The 21,070-nt window shown below is 40.6% G+C and overlaps 1 protein-coding gene across 12 annotated transcripts in view; it reads right to left on the bottom strand.

The window, feature by feature from the left end:
- Nucleotides 1–21,070, bottom strand: part of FOXP1 (forkhead box P1) — a 630,188-nt gene that overhangs the window by 8,988 nt on the left and 600,130 nt on the right. For all 12 annotated transcript variants that reach the window (XM_063122009.1, XM_063122004.1, XM_063122006.1 and 9 more), the window contains 3 exons: nt 16,084–16,205; nt 13,246–13,315; nt 3,276–3,442 (listed from right to left, as the gene is read on the bottom strand). In XM_063122009.1, coding sequence (XP_062978079.1) covers nt 3,276–3,442; nt 13,246–13,315; nt 16,084–16,205 — 359 coding nt within the window. The remainder of the gene's footprint in view (nt 1–3,275; nt 3,443–13,245; nt 13,316–16,083; nt 16,206–21,070) is intronic.

Here is a 21,070-nt window from a genome sequence, read left to right as displayed (position 1 = left end):
TGCTAAAATCAATTTACTCTATGGCAGGGGGATGTAGTTTGTAAAATAAAGTAAAACAAAAACATATCGCTGTAAAATGTATTAAATAGAAATCTGAAAGCACAGAGATGGTACCAATAGCACACGTTGAATGCTGGTATATAATAATATCTTGGTAACAGCAGTGAATGACACAAGGCTACCATGTCTCTTTACTGCAGAATTCCAACTTAATACCAATTAAAACTGGGACCAAACTGGATCCATTCGTCAAGTAAAAAAGGAGCTGCTGCAATGCTTGCTTTCCTCTTCCCTCCCCATTGTTTTTTCCCTTTTGTATCATGACTATTGGATTGTGAGCATGCAGGCAGGGACTTTCAATATTTGTACAGTCTTTAGGAAATGTTTTTAGAGTGTTGAATAATAATAACAACTCTGGTTTGGAAAAGAAAGAAACACTGGCCTGATTCACATGTCACAACAACCCAGGTTTATTTCCATTGTGAACAAAATGGGAGCAAGTCGGCATCCAAGTTTCTGCCATCCGATTACTCCTGCTGCAAGCTGTGGCATGTGAACTGAAATTTGAGTTGTTGGGTGAAGACTCTGACCTATCTATCCTCTAGTGACTCAGATTCAAACATCACACTTAAAAAACCAGGAATGGAGCACCCTGGGTTGTGTATCCCCAGTGGAAGCCATTGTGTAGCAGGAACCAAGATACTAATTTTCTCTCACTTTGTTCACAACAGCCGTGGGTTTAAGAAAAAAAACCTGGGTTGTTGTGAAGTCTGAACTAGGCCCTTCTGGTTCTCGTGATCTAAAACAAGAGCTTGAAAACATGTTCAGAACAACATTTAATACAGTTTCTCAACAGCAATTTTATTTACGAATTTATTACCCACTTTTCATTATAAAATAATCTTAAAGCGGGGAGACTGTACAAATACGCTGTACATCCTTGTCCTAAAGTGTATTTCACACTGATGGAAAACTGACATTGGCTATATGTGTCAATTCATAATTCGCTGTGATATTTTGCTCCCTTGACTCCTTTCAGTTACCCTAATTTTAATTTTAAAAACAAACAACTTTTTATACCAAAAATATTTTAAGAAGCGTACTCAAATATCTTATGCCTGGAAAACTAGGTAACTTATTCCTGGAAAATTACAACATCCCAGCAACTTCTCCAGTATTAGAAACAAGTAACATTTGTTGTGTAGAGAGCAACAGCATTTGTGACTAAAATTGCCTGAAGAGGAATCCATTCAAACAGCGCTAGAAGAATGTCATGTCATTCTGCTTTGGGAATGCTAATTAATACTGCACAAACAATCCCTGTAAAAGCTAAACACATTCAAATGTTTTGAAGTAAATGGTAAAAGACAATGTTCAAATTAATTATTAATTAAAAATGAATGTTGCCATCTTTAAAGTTTTTTTTCAAAGCAGTATGTGCACTGATTTAAAATGCTGAAATATCAAAGTATTAAGATCTTTAGATTTCCTTTCTCCTCTACCCCCTGCCCAACATATTATGCAGGTGGGAAACTTTTTAAAAACCATTAAATGCTAATTACCTTCACAACTAATTATTAGGGTGGCATTAGGTTAATGTTTTCCTACCTTTTGATTTAGACCTACTTTTGTCAATGCCTTATTCATATTACTTTGAAGCAGAAGGGCTACAAATTAATTCTTTTAACCATTTTATTAATTGGCTATGTGATCTTTTGGCAACAGGACCAATAATTTCACAGTCACATTTTAAGATACAGCTTGCAAAAGTAACACGCACAGTCCCTCTCAAATTGGAGGAAAGAGTTTTCTTTGCAATGCCAGCTAACCACGTTCTGGTCTTGTAACAGAATAGGCTTGGTTCACATGTCACACTCAGCCTTTGGGTCTATTCAGACAATACACTAATCTAAAAGGGTTAGGCCACTAACCCTTTTGCAGCTTATGGTTAGTGAGAGTGTTTAAACCGTGGTTATGAAGCCACCATGGTTAGGGAATGGTTCTGACAACAGACTAAGTCAGGGTTCACACGACAAGCTAAGCCATAATGTTTAGCCCAAACTATGTGTCATCTGAACAGAGTCACTGTGGGTTAATTAACCAGTCGGAGATGTGTGCTGGCTGTCATTTTGAATATGCAAGCAGTAGCAGAGGACAGTAAACAGCCCTCTGATAACCCTAGAACAAGCCATGTGACTGGAGCAAAGAAGGGCCTCCATAACTCCCCCGGGTTGGGGGAGACTTGCACTACAATTAGAATACAACAAACTGAGGAGAAGCTCAATGATTACTGAAAGAATTTTGATATATAAGTTATGTAACTGAATCAAAAGTCAAAAGGAAAAAAACACCTGTACCTATAGTTATTTGGAATGGGATAAGAAGCTTAAAGGGCTTCCAAAGAGGAGATAAATGGAAAATATACCATGGCCAGATCTACACTAAGCAGGATATAACACTTTGAAAACGTTTTGAAGACTGTATGGGGAGTGTGTCCTGGGCCCCAACAGCTGTCCCTACTGTTATAAACTGTTTTAAAGCAGTAGTGTAGATCCTGCCCATGAGCTCTTTTATGGATTGACCCCAGAATCTTCAGAACTTAAGAGGAGCTGTGCTGGATCAGACGAATTCCAGCATTTCCTTCCCACGGTGGCCTACCAGGTAACTATGAGAAGCCACTAAAAAGTATGTGAGTACAACAGCACCCTCCTGCTCGTGTTCCCCAGCAGCTGGTTTTCAGAGGCACAGTGCCTCTTATCCCGGAGATCATAGACAGCCATCATGACTAGTAGTCATTGATAGCCTTAACCTCCATGTCTTGTTTTGTTTCTAATCAGCTTTTAAACTGTCGAAGTTGGTGGCCATAACTACTCAATCACTACTCTTGTACTGAAAAGCAATCTCTCTTTGAATAAGGAGATTCCATTTTAGCTGCTAATAGTCAATGACAAATCTTTCTGTATGGGTTAACTGATTGGAAGGGATTACGAATTAAAAGGCAAAGAAATGTATTTGTACGATCCTATTTGTATCTTGTAAAAGACAGATTGGGAAGTAAGAAAACAAGTTTACAGCTAGATGGATTTGTCAGAACGGATTAAGCTGATTACTATTGTTGTTGTTTTAATGTGTAAGCCGATAAATGATCTGGTTTCTTCAAAATGAATACACATATTTCTGAATTTTACAGTTTAATCATAGCTGTGGGAGAGAGCAGGGTGTAAGTCAGATAGGAGTAAAATGCAAACAAACAAACAACATTCCTCTTTACTTACATTGCTTGCATAGGGGAACGTCCTGGACTGCTGTCACTCCCATTACTGTTCGCATGCTCCATTGCACCATTAAGATCTTCCCGCAAAACACTGGCTAAACTGCCCAGAGTGGGGGTTCCCATGGAAGCAGTAGTGTACAGAGGTATACTGTTCTCAGCCATTGAAGCCTGTCGAGTCAAAGAACAAGACATGGGAATCCATAGCAACTCATGCTCATGCATGTGCCACAGACCAATTCCAGGGTACACCGTTTGCACTACGTTTTCAGTCAATATCTTTGATAAAATATCCACATCATCAGTTTCATGAGACCTCTGAATGTAGCTAAAATTTCATCTAGCTCTGTTTTCCATATAACAATAACTTCGCCTATACACCAAAGGCAATCTTAAACATTCAAATGATAAAAGGACAAACTATGTTATATTAAATATTTAATTTAGCCGTGCATATTTATTTATTTTAACTTTAAATTACAGCCATAGAGTGGGGTTGATTGGCACCAACGGCAGCTTCCCTCCTAATGCGAACAACCGTTTTGGGGGTGGGAATTTTTGTTTAGAGAACCCTCTCCCAAAACAGCAGTTCTGATCTTGATCACCCCACACTATGAACACAGGATGAAACTATGCATTGAGTATAAAGTTAATTTAGCCCTTACATAGCCATATTCTATTGGAAGCCAAAATTGACTGCATGTGCCACCAAATCTTCTTTTCACGGTACAGACCATCGTCACCTATTTTGATATTTGTACAGTGATTAATTGCTCAGAGAGCAAGAAGACAATGTGCAAAGACTTAAGCAAGAGAGGCATGGGTTTAAGATTTAGTGAAGAAGTTATAGTTGCCATTACAATGCCACCAAAAGTGGCCTTCCCATGACAACTGATCCCTGTAGCATTTATAAGACCTTGCCATGTGAAGATCAGCCAACATGTTGCAGGGATAAGTGACCTAAAGGGTTCAAAAACAGAACTGGATAAACTAATTACGATTATTTAATGATTTAAAAGGTGGCTTCTAAGGGCCAGTGCACATGAAATAGCTGTCACATGGAGGCTGCTTTGAAATGCTCCCCATGGTGACACTCTTCATGTGACAAGCCATTAATATGCAGTGACTCACCACTTCGACTGAAGGATTTTCTCACCACTGCAAAACTACCCCTACAAATAAAAGCTGTGTTCCAGACTAGGGATGTACCAGAAATCTCGTTCGTGCTCACGAAACAGTTGAACAAGCCCCATTTACAAACCTAAACACAAATGTGAGCAGGAGAACATATTCTCTGAAAATGATTGTGAATTGTCAAGCATTTGGGCACATTCAAAAATGCATGAATTAAAAAAAAACCGCTTTCAATTGTGCAATTTTAAAGTTGTGCAAGTTCACACTTTAGTCTATGGGGGAGGTTGCATCACTTTAGAAAATATGCACATTTTGGGCACAATTTTCCTGTTTGAGTTGTACAATTTCCCCATTCATGTAAACTGAACAGAGATCGTAAATGACTGCAGTAAATGAGTTGAGAAGAACATCAAGCTGTTGTTTGAAGAATCTGGGTGAACATGAACATTGCTTGATCACCCATCCCTATTCTGGACTCATGGAGCAAATCTCCAGGATTACTGCACAAATGTCACTCAGTCTGTATCAGGGGTAAGGAAGGATTCCCCCTGCCCCTCACCTGTCCAATTGCTATATTTGTTGCCTTGTGTCAGAGGACAAGGTCAGGGAAACCTTTATACTCAGGGTAATACTGACATATTTGCGGCTAGAAAGGCATCCTTCTTCAGGTGAGATTGGCAGGTTGATGCTAGGTGTATTATCATTATCATAAGGTTTTGGCTAATATGTTTATATGGACATATATGTATTTTATATTATGGTTTTATACTGTTGTTTTATACTTTGAATGTTTTTAATTTTTGTGAACCACCCAGAGAGCTCCAGCAATTGGGCGGTATAGAAATGTAATAAATAAATAAATAAATAAATAAATATGAAGCTGCCTTACGTTGAGTCAGCCCTTTGGTCTATCTAGCCCAGTACATTTCACTCTGACAGCAGCTTTCCAGGCAAAGGGCTTTACCTGCTCTGCTACCCAATATCCCTTTTAAATGGAGATGCCACTGAGCCATGGTCTGATTATTATTATTATTGTTGTTGTTGTTGCTGTTGTTATATTATTTTATTACATTTATATGCCGCCCCATAGCTGAAGATCTCTGAGTGGTTTATTATTATTATTATTATTTATTTATATAGCACCATCAATGTACATGGTGCTGTACAGAGTAAAACAGTAAATAGCAAGACCCTGCCGCATAGGCTTACATTCTATTAAAATCTTAGTAAAGCGATAAGGAGGGGAAGAGAATGCAAACAGGCACTGGGTAGGGTAAACAGGCACTGGGTAGGGTAAAACTAACAGTATAAAGTCAGAACAAAATCAAGTATCAGAGGACAAGAACACCTTTATGTGTTAACTGCTTTAAGGCTCATATATTGGACCTTCAGATTTTGAGCCTGACACACACTCTATTCCGCAATGAAGACTTAAGCTATTTTAATTTTTTTAATTGTATTTTTATTTCTTGCATTTTTATACCACCCAATAGCTGAAGCTCTTTGGGCGGTTTACATACAGGTCAATGCATCATTGAAGTCCCTCTGGCATGGAACTTTGTTCACCACAGTTCTCCATTCATGGCACACTATGAACCCTTTCACATCTTCAAATGTATCCACAGAGCTGCTGTCCTGTGGTACAATCCCCAAGACAATATGGGATCCCAATGTTCAGGCATGACAACTTGGGATGGATCAATATGTGGGCTAATGTCCTTGCTGACAAGACGGTAAAATGTGGGTTGGACAATACTACAGATTAGGTGGACCGACAGCTGGTTGAACAACAGTACTCAACAAGAGCTAATTAATTGGCTTGGCATCCTCCTGGATGGAGGTCTCACATGGGGTGTTGTAGGGCTTTGTCCTAATCCCTATGCTGGGTGAGGGTATAGAGAGGTTGCTTATCAGATTTGCAGGTGACATAAAGCTAGGATGGATAGCTAACACCATAGAAGACCAGATCAAGATTTCCAGGGCTCTGGACAGGCTGGAACCATGGGCTGAATCTAATACTTTAAAGAGAGCCGGTGGTTTTGTGGTTACAGTGTTGGACTGGGATTTGGGAGATGTAAATTCTAATCCCCACTTGGCCATGAGGCGCACTGGGCGATTTTGGGCCAGTGACTGGCTCTCAGACTAACCTATCTCACAGAGGTTTGCTGTGAGAATAAAATGGAGAGGAGGAGGAGGAGGAGGAGGAACATGTAAGCCATGCTTGGGTTTCTTGCATGAGCAAAAAATACAATAAATGAATGACTGAATGAATAACACTGAAATTCAACAGAGATGAATATAAAGTCTTATATTTAGGTGTACACACAAAATGAAATATACACGCATAGGATGGGGGAGATCTGTCTTGGCAGCAGTACATTTGAAAAGGACCTAGATGTCTTAGTGGATCACAAGCTGAATATGAGCCAACAGGGTGATCAAGCAGCTAAGAAAGCACACAGTGTCCAAATCATGTGACACTGTATTCTGTGTTAGTCAGGACACATTTGGAGCACTATGTCCAGTTCTGAGTGCCCCATTTTAAGAAGGACCATGATAAGTTGAAGCATATCCAGAGCAACCAGGACTTTGAGGGGTCTGGAAACCAAGTCCTATGAGGAATAGTCTCCAAGTATCTGAAGATGGAGCAGACTTGTTCTCTGTTACTCCAGGTGGCAGGACTAGAAACAGTGGTTAGAAGTGGCAGGCATGCAGATTTCACCTAAATGTTAGGAGAAACTTCCTAACAGTGAGAGTTGTTCAGCAGTGGAATAGATTGCCTCAGGAGGTGGAGGGTTCTCCTTCCCTGGAGGGGCACCCTACAGTACAGAGACTGCACTGAAGAGGTGGTTGGACTAGATGATCTCTGAGGTCACTTCCAACTCTATGATTCTGTGATTAATGCAAGAAAAAAATTGGCTTAGTGCAAGGAAGACCCTCTTATAATTTCTTTTGTATTCCATTCATGAAAACTGAATGACATGGAACGAGAAAAATATTTTAGGTAACATCCTGGTAATGTTATTTTCCACGCTCATATTTTCACTGGTGACATCTGCTTTGACACAGTTTTCATTCAGCTCCAATGGGGCAATGAATTCGGAATAGAACAGCAGTGCTTTGTTGCCTCCTTTATTCTCACATTACTTTTCATATATAATAAAGTTGCCGCATAGTGATTTAAACATACCAGTTTTGAGCTGTGCAGAATATGATTAAATACCCTCATATTCATCTGTCACCACATAAGAGTAAAATTCTAGTTTGGAAATCTTCTGTTAAGTGGTAAATACCAGCTCATTCAAATGAGATATCCACCAGGTGATAATCACATGGAAAATAATGCCAGAGTTTGACCTAAGTAGGTGTCCTTTGCAGAAAAGGAATGAACTGCTAAATCACTTTCTTGCACTTGCATAACTGAGATGAACTACTTGTTTGTTCTTTATATAGCACATTTATTTTACCAGGTTCTTTACAATCCTCATTTCATTCATCCCTATGACAATTGTGCAAGGCAAGGCAATTTTATTCCTATTTAACAACTTCAAGGAACTAAGACTGAAAGCAAGCGACTGCCCCAAGACACCCCAAGAAGTCTGTGGCCTGCTGGGTCTGAGCTCCATAGGTTATCCTCTAGACCAGATTCCCTGGACAGAGGTGGAGAGTAGTTGGTGTTTATGAGACAGACTAGTGCCTGCCTGAGCAACGTGACAAGCTTGCCTTCTGAAGATCTTGCCCCTATCTAGTAGGGAGATTTCTGTGAGTGTGTGTACATATCAGAGAGAAAAAGAAATCACAGAAACATGTGCTCTGGATGGGGCAGACTTATGCGCACACACAACAAAAAAGCTAAGAGGAGGTAAGGTAGTATTGCAAGAGAGGGAGTTGGCTGGCTGCTGCTCACTACCTCTTTGTGGGATTTAGGGCACACTCCTATTAATTGCACCCTCCCTGCTTGGAAGCCCCCAAACTCAGAGGCCTTCATGTTTCTTATTCCCTGCCAAACTGAAGCCGATCTTCACTTTCTTGTCCTCCTATCTCCTGTAATTTGCACTTTGGGCACTTTGGAGGAGGGGAGAAGCAGGCTGGAGGAGGCTCACAATAACTCTTAATCTGGCCTCTCCAGTCTCCTCCCCTCCCTGTTCACCAAAACACCCCCTTTCCTGAAGCTCTGAGGCCGCTTCTCCAACCTTGGAGAAGCAGCTGGCGTGATTCTCTCCACATTGGCTGCAGAGGGAGAGACCAGGCATCAGAACTCCAACTCTGGGGTTGCAAGGTGGGTGAGCATCCAAGATGAACACAAAAAGGGAGAAGTCTCAGGATGCTGTAGAAAACCTTATTGTATAAAAGCCTGACACGTTTTGGCCTCTTGCTTTTTTATTAGGCCTTCTTCAAGGGGTTGTTATAATGTCTGCAGAAATTATTAACCACAAATTGTCTTGTGACAGCGACTAGATGGCATTTCCAACTCCCCCTTCTGAGGTCAGAACACTTACCTCTTGACCCTGAAGGGGTTTTACAAGGCAGCCTATGGTCCCTGGGATGCTCTCCAAGGGACCACAGGATTGCTTTCTCAAAGGGCTAAGGGAATGTCGGAGGTGCAGCAATATATATTGCAACACTTTGTACAATGCTTTGTGTAATGCTTTGTACAGCCACATTCTGTGCAGTATTATGAATGGTAACAGATGCACTTGTTCAGCAAGTACAAGTAGGAAACTGAGACCCTCCTGCAACAGAAACTCAGACTTGATAACCATTGTACATTTCCAGGGCATATACTGTGCCATCTCGAAAGGGCTAAAGAAAGCTCCTTTGTAGCTTCTGATTTGAGGAACAAAACTGTCAAAGCAATGTGAACAAACGAGAGAAGAGAAGGCTACAGACATTTAAACCATGATCCTTCTCAAAATTAGCCTAATACAGGGGGAATGAATTTCTGAGAGATGCTTCTTTCAAAGATCCTGGTTCTTCTGTTACTCAACCTATCTGAAGAAAAAGTTGGCCTTCTGATGAAATTATAATTAAAAATAATAAAACACCACTACCAGCTAACCACAGTGTGGATTGTGTGATGCAAAACTTCTACAGGGGGAAAACAGCTTGCAAGTCAGTTCCCCATCTTTAACTGTGCCAGACATGGAGGTATTTTGAGTCTTCCCTTCCTGCAGTGCAACCTGTGGATACAGATTCAGCACAGCCATCACTGGGGGGTTGAAGAACCATATTCCTTTATACTCTATCTAGCTGCCCTCCCTGAAGCACAGTCCCTATCTCTATCCAGTGCAATCAAAAAGCTACTCTAACGAAGAGGATTATATTAATCTTTTTTTATTCAAGATGCAGAAAAATAATTTTGATGAAGTGGGGAACACACGACTTGTGCTTCCTGCAGTTTGTGAAATAATGAGTCACGCACTTCCCACCACAGAGATAACTTGTAATTGCAGTAAAGTAATTTATTTAGGAAGAGCCAGAAAGGGAAAAGCACCTGCTATTTTTTCCCTCCAAAACCACAGGTGGGCAAATGGACAAATTCTATACAGAAGCAGCAAGATAGATAGCAACAGGGGATCCTCATAAGGCAACATTCTCAGATGCAGATCAGTAAAGTTAATATAGACATTCTTATTTATTTATTTATTTAAACCACCAAGGCTGTGATTCTAGGATGCATGCTGCACAGTGGATTTTACCCCTAAGAGTTTCTCTTTCAGAACTTCCCCACCAACACCCAAACTGCTTGTTAAATACCTCAAGCTGAAAATGCAGTTTGGATATTTGGTGAAAGAGCTGCTGAAAGGGGACCTGCTTCTTACAAGTACTACGTTTCTATGCCGCATGTGCATGAATCATTGGATTGAATCATTTGGACAGAACTGTCTTTGGACAGAAAGAAATAATTACATTTTACATCTAGTGCAATGTTAATTTGGAGCTGTAAGAGACCCATAAGATAACAAACATTTGAAAATTATGACTGTATTAACTAGACTGCTGTCAGCCATTGGAAACATTTTGTGCTTCAGGAGAGGAGGCTAAACAGAACATGGGCAACACAGAGTTAATCAAAGGAGGACAGGACTATTGGAAATCTTCATTCATTCACATTGCTTCACTTTGTGTTCTACCATGTTGAGCATATATCACTACATCTGACGGTTGTTTCACCTCTGTCTAACCTCAGAGAAGTAATCACTAGTAGAAGTGCTGCCTGCTAAAAGAGTTTACGGAACCAGCAGACAATAAGAGGATTGCAAACACAGATATTATGCTTTTGGAAACTACTACAGAAGATAGTCACATTAATAACTGCACCTATAAGACAAGAAGTAAAAGGAATCTGGAGATATCTCATCAAACAAAGGCCACGGACGACAAGAGAACAGAACAGTTGATGACAGCGGTAGAAGAAGTTGCCGTGTCCTGGAAAACCCACCAATGACGCTTAATTAGTGATCAGGCATGCCAAAACGGGTTGTAATGGATATGACCACATCCAGTAAGATGTGAGCACACTAGCTAATAAATGGTAATTTCCTAAAATATGCCTATCAAGCAGTTGCTGCCTATTTTGCTATAAGTTGTTTATTGCTATATGATGTTTTTCTTCTGTGCAAAAAAGCAAGAACTTTTTTGCACAGAAGGAAAAGGATTTTGAATGGTTTTCCATAATGTTTAATTGCTAAAGGAAGCTCAGGCCTGCCTAAGTGCCACAGATTCTAAACTAGGATTCTAAACTAGAACCCCATTTCAAATTGAGTCCAGTTTATATATGTGGTTCATTTTTCTCATCTTCAATCTGAAAGGGAGAGATAATCGGGCAAAGAGTGTAGACTTTTTGTGGGTTTTGCTCCTCTTAAGATTTAATTAGCAAAACCTAAAATGACGTATTTAGAAAGTCTTTATTGAGTAGAATATACAGCCAATCTGGATTATCATTTGACTCCACTTGGTATACTGAAATTGATTTGAAAGACCTACTACTTCCTGTTGTGTGGGGGTATTTTTTTAAAAGTGATGGCAGTACAAGGGAACAAAAATTGCTGTTACGTTATCACATAATATGGGGGGGGAATGACGACAACAACACATGTTTTAGAACTGAAACACGAACTGTTCAGTATGATAAGCATATTAATTGAAATTAGTCACATAGCTAACAGAAGCTGAAGGAATGCCGGATCACTTCATTTTTGCCTTTCAGCTTCATGAATGCAAAATGTGCTTGTAATCTTAATACTATTCCACAGACGGAGCATGTCTTTAAAAAATGCACTTCACAAGACTCAAGGGAAAATCAGATCCTAATGAATGGTATTTACAGTTGCTTCATTTACACATGCTTTCATTTGCTTTTCAGAAGTTACTACATAAACTGAAGTAATTAGGGGTAATGTAGGCTGTTACTTCCTTCTTAATCAATCTGCTTCTTTGGTTTTAAAGTAAAACTGAAAAGTCCAGTACACCATTCTGGAATATTATGGTATAAACAATTCATTTAGGTTGCAATCCTACACCCAGGATTTCAATCGGGTGTACAGGCACTGTGTACAGTTGCCAGTTACATCTTTTGCATACTGGCCAAGTAAAGTATCTTAAGAAGAATTACTAATAAACTGTGTGTATGTATGCACACACGTATGAGTGTGGGTACACAATCCACTCCAGTTATAATCAGTGGAAATTACCCTGTTGACTACACTACATGGTAGATGTTGTTCTATATGGTCTAGTTCACACATAATGACTATGGATTAACTAAGTATGGATTAAATAACCCATAGTTAGTCAGGGCCATGCCAGAGTGAGTGAGCACACTGCTTTCTATGCGCTCACCACCTCACATCAGTTTTTGTAAGTAACCCAAGAATGGACAGCATTCCTGGGTTGTTTGATAAGACGTCTGAACTCAGAACTCTGGGTTGTTTGACCCTCAACAATCCAGAGTTCCGATTTTGGGCAACACATCAAGCAACAGGACATTCCTGGGTTCGTTATGAAACCAGATGAAAAGTGGAAGTGGTGAGCATGTGGGGAGAAGTGTGTGCATGCTATCACAAAGCCACAATAATTCATGGGTTAAACATACCTAACATTGACAACAAGATGAATATTTAGTAGTTAACATCACATTCTACACTAAACATATGAGAGAAATTAGTCAGCCTAAATGTTTTATAAAAAATTTGAACACAGAACTAAATTATTTTATAATTTCACATGCTTATAAACTGGAGGCTTGTTTATATATACATACATACACACATGCTTACTCACTTTATAGAATATCTATATGTCCTTAAAAATCTTTTTATCAGCAGAACTAAACTGACATCTCTTTTTTCCCATTTTGATGTAAGCCTTAGCTATTTAACAACAGAAAAACATGCATCTGAAAGACCCTCAAAAAAAAAAAGTGTGTGTGTGTAGAGATCTGCTTTCCCTTTAAACCGACGAACAATAGAAGGTCATGTGACACAGTATCCTATCATTCAGCACATTAATAGCTGTGCTAGAGTAATTACACTTGTGGTATTTTTGCCTCAAGTGAAATTCTGAAATAAGAGGATGGAAATTATGATACTGCTGATAAATATTAATAAGTGAACTTTTAATTTTTTTGCCACAATATTCAAAATGCTAAGCATCTAGCTAATGCTGAAACAGCCTGATATGTGTTTGCCTCCAGGGACCATGATGCTTTATGCACTTAAGAAAAAAGTTTAACGGAATTAAAATTTAATATCTAATTAGAGCAAGGCTAATATATTTTGAAACGAGTAGGAAAGGCACACACGCCTATGTGGCATATTGGCCACACTCATTAATCTTACCTGTAAAGCAGCATTGAGAGGTGAGCAGTAGGTGTGGCTGGTCTGCATGTTTTTAATAAGTGAAGGGTTTCTGCGCAAGGAAAACATATAAAAAAAGAGTAAAGTTAAATGCAGCCAACTTGTGCGCTTGAAGGAGGTCAGGTTTTCTTCCACATGAAAAACAATGTAATATGCATGTTATGCCCCCATCCCTACCCCACCCCAATCTATTTATTACATAGCTCCTTTTGACTGTCCTCGCCTTCACTGAACATGGAACCCTTTCCCAGTGTATGGCAGTTCTAACAAGCAGTCATAGCCTTGGGTCTTGGAATCCTAGGTGCCCTTTGTAGGTGCTCTGAGCTACTTACCTGTGTGAAGCTCCTGTGTGTCTGTGAGAATATTTAAACAAGCCAATCGTGTGGGCAGGGGCTGATCACATAAGTGTTTTTCACAGAAACAGGACTCCTTTTCTTATACTATGGAAAAGTCAAGCGCAACCCACATGGAATCAGGGATGAGCAGTAGGTAGATCTCCAGATGTTCTGGACTTCATTGATGGGCAAAGGGCTTCTGTGAGTTGAAGTCCAAAACATCTGGAGATCTATCTTCTGCCCATCCCTGACTTAAATGTTCACCAAGCTACTCATAGATGGGAGGCTGGGAGAATGTCTAAAGAACATCTTAGTTCAATGTTTTCTTGCTGGATTTCTTTTCCTCTCTTTAGTTATTTAATTTATTTATTTCTCTTGTGGTGTCCCAGAGTGCCCCAACAAATAAATCTGGGAATCACTGTCTAGTGGAATGGTTTCCAAGCGAACAATTCCAAATTAGAAAGGAGGATTTTCCCATATCCAAATGAGTGATTGAGAAACCAGAAATAATATTTACTTGTGCTTCTGCTTCCCCAATTTCTCTTTGATTTATTAATTAATTTCCCTGATCTTGAATAGCTGAGAAAAGGAGATGGTCTGATCCCCATGCTGGCTGGGGAATGCTGGGAGTCGTAGGATTTTTTTTCTGCTTGAACATGCATAGGATTGTGCCCTAAATGATGATGATGTAACAGCAGCAGTAGTAATAGTTGAGTAATAATAATAATAACGTTTATTAATTGTGAGGCACTTAAAAACACACAAATGCTCTAAAAAACCCAGAATGGGCCAAATGTCGGATCCCATTGAAATGACTTGTCAAGACTTTTCACATTGATTTCAATGGGAACTAACTTACAACACAAACCTATGCATGTTTTTACTCAGAAGTAAGTTCCATTATATCTAATGGGGCTTACTGCATAGTAAGTGTATTAAGGATTGTCACCCAAGTCTGCTGGCCATAAGATCCTACTGCTGGGAATCCTCCATACTTTTAAAGGGTAAACCTTACTGAAATGAAGGAAAAGATGCTCAGTAGCAGCAAGAGGTGGATTGCACCTGAAGACAACCACTCTGAAACCACTCAAAACAATGCTTGCCCTAAATCCGTGTCCCCCAACCTGATGCCCTCTAAATGTGTTGGACTACAACTCCCACTACAGCTGATCAGGGCATACTGGGAGTTGTAGTCCAACACATCTAGAGAATGCCAGGTTGGGGAAGGCTGCCCCTAAATCATTGATAAGAACCAAAAACATTCTATATCATTTTGGGATGTTTAAAATTAAGGGAAATTGTTATAAAAGGCCTTAATTTGGGGGGGGGGAGGCCACTTTCTTCTCAATTGAAATTATGGCTTTGCCCCTGCATTTTTAAGAAGTCCTGGCATAAAAATATCAAATTTTAGACACCCAGCAGTAATTTTTAAAAGATTCTCTGCACTCTGCACATTTCAGGGCTATCACAGCAATCCTCTTTGAGCATTGATTTTAAATGCTGAATATTTAAATTTCTTAATTGTAGCAATATAAATTGTACTGAGAGCATACAGGGGAACAAGTACAACGTTATCAATATGAAATCAGCCTAACACCATTGGTTATACAACGTTACCTAACAACAGCATGATAACTCACACATAAGCCTGCCTGCATTGTAAGAAAATATCACCATAAACATGTCAGAAGGTGTTAGCATAGGCATTTGCAAGAAGCAGTGCAATGCATGTACAACCATGACATTTAGAAGCAGGCGGGATTTATTTTTTGCAGCAAAGGCAATGCCACTATTTTGTGAAATGCGGGTCTACATGAGATGGATAAATCATGCAAAGCAAAAGCAACAGAAAACAAAAACTGGAGGGGAAATTAGCACACGCGCGCACACACACACACACTCACACACAAAGCAAGTAAAAGCTCTTACTGTGTAACAAGCTCGCCAAAGTTTTCATCAGGGCAGAATTTTCGAGGACGGCCTCGTTGAATATGACGGCCACGTTTAAACTCTTCATCATCAACAGTCCAAAAGGACCCAAACTCATCCTCTACTCTGATAAAGCACTTATGCAGGGATAGGTTGGTGCGAATAGCACCCTGGGATAAGATCAGCAGCAAACGAGATGAAGTGGAAACAAAGGGACACGGGATTGGGGAATAGAACAGACATCAAATACAGGGAAAAGGAAAAAGAAAATAAAATGCAATAAGCATAAGCAAATGGATTGTGAGGGTTAATATGCATTGCCACCTACAAGCTACTAGCATGTGATGCAAAACAAACACCAAGCAAGCAAGGGCGAAGGGGACCGGTGGGCATACAAACGGTAGTGATGAAATGCTTTCTGTTGTTTCCCCTTGACTGAAACAAGGTGAAACTACCTGGGAGTGATCTATAACACCATCTAGCAGCCAAAGCCTCTATGTTAAAACTGTAAGCATGATCCAAGCTAGGCTAAAAAGTTCAAACATGGTGGACATACCCACTGATCTTTTGTGGCCTTCGTTTTTGGAACTCTATTTCATCCACTGTCCATACTGCCCCTTTAACGTTTTCTACTCGCACAAAACACTTGTGAAGACTAAGATTATGACGCACTGCATTCTGCAGCAAGTATAAGAGAGAAAACATTGGAAAAAAAAACTTTCCATGAGAAAAAGAGACTTAGCATTGTCCATGAACAGCAGCATTGTCAGCCGGCAAGTCCCCTGGCCCTCACCCGCCCTCCACACTGGACTATAACATGTTTACAATTTGCAAAAGAAATACCATGGAAACCATCTCAAGATTCCTTGATTAGGAATCAAGGCTTTAAAAAAAGAAGTTAAATCTCAGCAACAATTAAAAAAAAACATCACCCAAATTTTACATATGTGTGTCACCTACTGGCTCATATTGAACCAGTCACAGAACAACAGGGCTAAAACATTTGTGAAGCAAAAGGTACCCTTTGTGTAAAATGTATCCTCTCCTGAAAGAAGGAAGGAAAACTACAAAGAAAATGAAAAATAGCTGTGTGCAACCATCGAGAGTTTTGAGTTTGCTTATTATTATTTTTATGTCCTGCCCCAAATTCAAGAAAATATTAGTCAGGTAATTCCATACATTATGTTCATGGCAACACATTTCAGAGTAGAAATATATCAGACATAGGTCTGACATAACTCTTAATATTCATGTCTTTCACCATATGCTCCAATATGAAAACTGCCCCTTGTAAGAGATTACTGGCTAAGCTGAGTTGACACTTACAATAGTAGTATACTTGTATAGTAGACAGAATTTCAGCAAAATACTTCATTATGGTACTTTTTATACCATAGGAGTTCACTACTTTTTATTGAACAGGAATAAACCCCACTGTGCCCTTCAACCTGTACTACTGTTTCACCCTTATCATTATCCCTCTCAGCCTCCAGGAAGTTAAGTGGGGTACTCTTCTGCTGTGCATTCAAGCTACTTCACCCCATCAACCAAGAGGACCATCTCCCTATGTTGACTGTAGTCAGGTTTGTAATAAAGCTTTCCTAAGGTGTACTATGCCTTAAAGTCAACTGGCAACCAATAGAAAAGGAGCAGACCAGGAATGTGTAGGTCAGCAAGTAGCACCTACCAACAGTCAATAGGGAGACTAGTTTACAGGCATGATGCCAGAGAAACATATGGACAGGTGTTTAAATAACCAAAAGACTAAGCTCCTTATTCATGCTATCAGGAGTATATAGTGAAAGGCATTCTAATCATGACTGTCTAAAATCACTGCACAAACCAAGGTTAGGCATAACACATTTATCATATTAATTAAACAGCAGAGGGAGGTCTGAGCTACATGGGGGAGGGGATTCCAAGAATCCTTTGATACTGCAATTTCTCAGCGTAACTAATTTCCTCACCCTTGTAACACATCCATTCCCTCAGAAGAGGCTAAACAGACAGTCCAATGTATTGCAGATGTATATGTATTTTTATTTTTATTTTGGCAGAAAGAAAGTTAATAAATCATTAAGAATCCTGTGACCACATATGTGGAAATTGGTGAGGAACTACAAAGTGAGGGAATAACTTCTGCTAATTATGCAAGGCACACGAAAATCCATGTTTTTAGCTTGGGATCCATTCCCTTACCTCCATTTCTACTCTAATTAATTAATTTCAATTTTATCCTGCCCAATAGCTGGAGCTCTCTGGACAGTTGACAGAAATTATATATTTATTATTTATTTATTAAAACATTTGTATCCTGCCCTATATCACAAGGATCTCAGGACGGCATACAGGTAAAATCATACAAACAATATAAAACAATAAATATACACAGCTAAAAATAAATTAAACAATTAATAAGTTAAAACTAGTATAGAATTTAAAACAGTAAAATCAATTAAAACAATTAAAACTATGTACAGGCTTGGTGAATTTAGCCATCAAAGGCTTTGTTAAAAATCCATGTCTTAACTTGGTGCCGAAATGAAGCCAGTGCTGGTGCCAGTCGGGCCTACAAGGGGAGGGCATTCCACAGTCGGGGTGCCACAGCAGAGATAGCCCTCTGCCACGTCTCACCATAGGGTATATCTCACGTTGGTGGGATGCAGAGGAGGGCTCCTCCAACAGATCTCACGGCAGGCAAATATAGGGAGAGGGGCTCCTCAAGTATTGAGATCCCAAGGCATTTCGGCTTTAAATGTCATTACAAACACCTTGAATTCTGACTGGAAGTGTATAGGCAGCCAGTGCAATTCCTTTAAGACCAGTGTTATACGGTCTCTATGAGATGTACTTGTCAGCAGGCGTGTACTACTGTGGCTAGGTTATCCCGGTCCAGGAAAGGCCATAGCTGGTGGATCATCCAAAGCTGGCCCCAAGTACTCCAGGCCATGGAGTCCACCTGGGACTCCAGTGACAAGGATGGATCTAGGAGTACTCCCAAGCTATGCACCTGTTCATTCAGAGGGAGTGCAACCCCATCCAGGACAGGTTGCTTACCCAATTCCTGGACATGGGAACCACCAAATCCACACTGCTCCCACTTATCAGGATTCAGCTTCAGTTTGTCAGCCCTCATCCAGCCCATTACAGCCTCCAGGCACTGGTCCAGCACCTTCACCGCCCCAGCTGACTCCAATGACAAGGAGAAGTAGAGCTGAGTGTCATCAGCATACTGATGACACACAACCCCCAATGACTTCACCCAGCAGCTTCATATAGATGTTGAACAGCATGGGGGATAGAATAGAACCCTGTGGCACCCCACAGCTTAATAGCCATGGGGTGGAACAGGAATCCCTCAATACCACTCTCTGGAATTGGCCCTGCAAGTAGGAGCTGAACCACTGTAACACAGTGCCTCCTACTCCCATCTCGCAGAGCCGATCCAGTAAGATACCACCATCAATGGTATCAAAATCTGCTGAGAGATCCAGGAAGATTATCAGGGTAGCACTCCTCTTGTCTTTCACCCGGAGTAGAACATCAGTTAGAGCAGTGAAGGCTGTTTCAGTGCCATGCCCTGGCCTGAAACAAGACTGAAAAGGGTCCAGATAATCAGTTTCCTCCAAGAACATCTGAAGCTGCCCAGCCACCACATGCTCCAGCACCTTGCCTGAAAGGGGGATATTAGTGATAGGGCAGTAGTTCTCACATACCTCTGGGTCCAGGGAGGTCCTCTTCAGGAGAGGGTGCACTACAGCCTCTTTCAAGGCAGCAGGCACCACCCCCTGAAAAAGTGAGGCAATTACCACCCCCTGGACCCACCCAATCCATCCACCTCTTCTGGATCGCATTAGCCAAGATGGGCAAGGGCCAAATTTACATGTGGGATGGACTGAACCAAGCGTCTTGTCCACATTATCAGGCTGTAACAACTGAAACTGATCCCAGGAAGCATGACCAGACAGGGCACTGGACATCCCCGCCCCCAGGCTCTGTGATAACTATGGCATCAAGTTCTGAGCAACTTTCTCCTCAAGTGCTTAACTCTATAACTTCAGCATATGTAAAAATTTGAATGCGTAATTATATCAGTATTGGCAGTCATGTAACTGGAATTCCCTGCATGAGTGGGGCTTAGATGTATAAACACCTGGGGCTAAATCCAGTCAAGCCTTTCAACTTGATTTTATGTGCACATGTCCTACTCACGACTACAACTCTTCACTCAGGGGAAGACTGCTGACTGGGTGCTGTGTATGTCAACAGCAGGAGCACTGTGCACAGAGCAGCACTTGCAGGAGGGGCGTTGAGAATGTGGCAGGCAACTGGATCTATTCCACGAAGCAAGAGTAGCATGGATTCTGCTCAATGCATGTGGAGCTGAAACCTTTCCAATCCCACTCCCCTGCCCCACCAAGTTAATCAAAATGAGTGAATGATGCAATGAATGTTGATCAGATCTAGCTGAGCTTAGCAAAAAGGTAAAAGTAAGAGTGGCATTTTAGCCTCCATGAGGCCATCCAGTGAACTTCTTGGCGTTGTTGTTGTTATTGTTATTATTAGATTGTAACATGTTGTTTTGATATTCTATGCCATCTTGGGAAATTTTAAATTCAAAAGTGGCTTATAAATATTGCAAACAAGCAAAACATCTACTGGGTTCCTTGCAAGAGGAAAAAATGTGGGATATAAATGCAGTAACAAACTAACAAAAAAACAGACACTCAAGTGTGAATTTGATCCTTTTTTTTTCCATGCCCAAACACAACACTGTGGGTAGTATACAAACGGGGTCCTTACACTGGAGACCCAGGCCCATCAGTGGTGGTGCGCATGTGGGTGTCCATGCCACTATGCACTCGGCCCCTACTGCAGGTGCGATATCACTCTTACAGGTGCAATCACCAAAACAAGAAGAAATGTTCATTTCTGGAAGGGGCAGATAGCAGCCTTTTCAAAAACGAGCATTTTTGCTCATTTCAGCAAAATTTCCCCAGAAGTGCGATACCCCACCCTCCTGCAGTAGGGGCTGAGCATGCACCACTACTGGGAGGGGGCAGCTGCATGAGTGCTGCTGGCAGACCTGGGGTGCTAACATAAGGCCCCCATTGGATATTAACCTATAGTCTCCACCCCATACAGACTTTCTAGTGTGGTCCAAGTTGCTTATCTAACTTATTGAACAGAAGCTTCATTGGCTATGAAGTCTCTAGATGTGATCCAAAGGAGCATACGCATGGTAATTTTGTGGAGTTTTGCTTTCAGAATAGAGTCTCCAAATGTTGTTGTTTTTTAACTCTCCTGCTCCTGTTTCACAGTTCAAAAGTAGTTTGGGGCTTGGCATGAGAGCATAAAGGTGTTATCACGTGAAAATAACAAGCATGCAACAGTGACATTTTCCTCTTAAAAAGCTGCCGTCCCAAGTCCTCAAACCATGTTTTGAACTCAGGGAACGATAAATAGCAGTTAGGGGTTTTAAACAGAGGGAAGCATCTTAGAGGGAACTCTGCAAAAATATTCATGTGCCACGTGTGCCATTT

This window comes from Elgaria multicarinata, chromosome 3 (genome assembly GCF_023053635.1).
Source record: "Elgaria multicarinata webbii isolate HBS135686 ecotype San Diego chromosome 3, rElgMul1.1.pri, whole genome shotgun sequence".
NCBI lineage: Eukaryota > Metazoa > Chordata > Lepidosauria > Squamata > Anguidae > Elgaria > Elgaria multicarinata.
The sequence above is the reverse complement of the archived record's forward strand: the minus strand, read 5'-3'. Positions and strand labels throughout refer to the sequence as shown.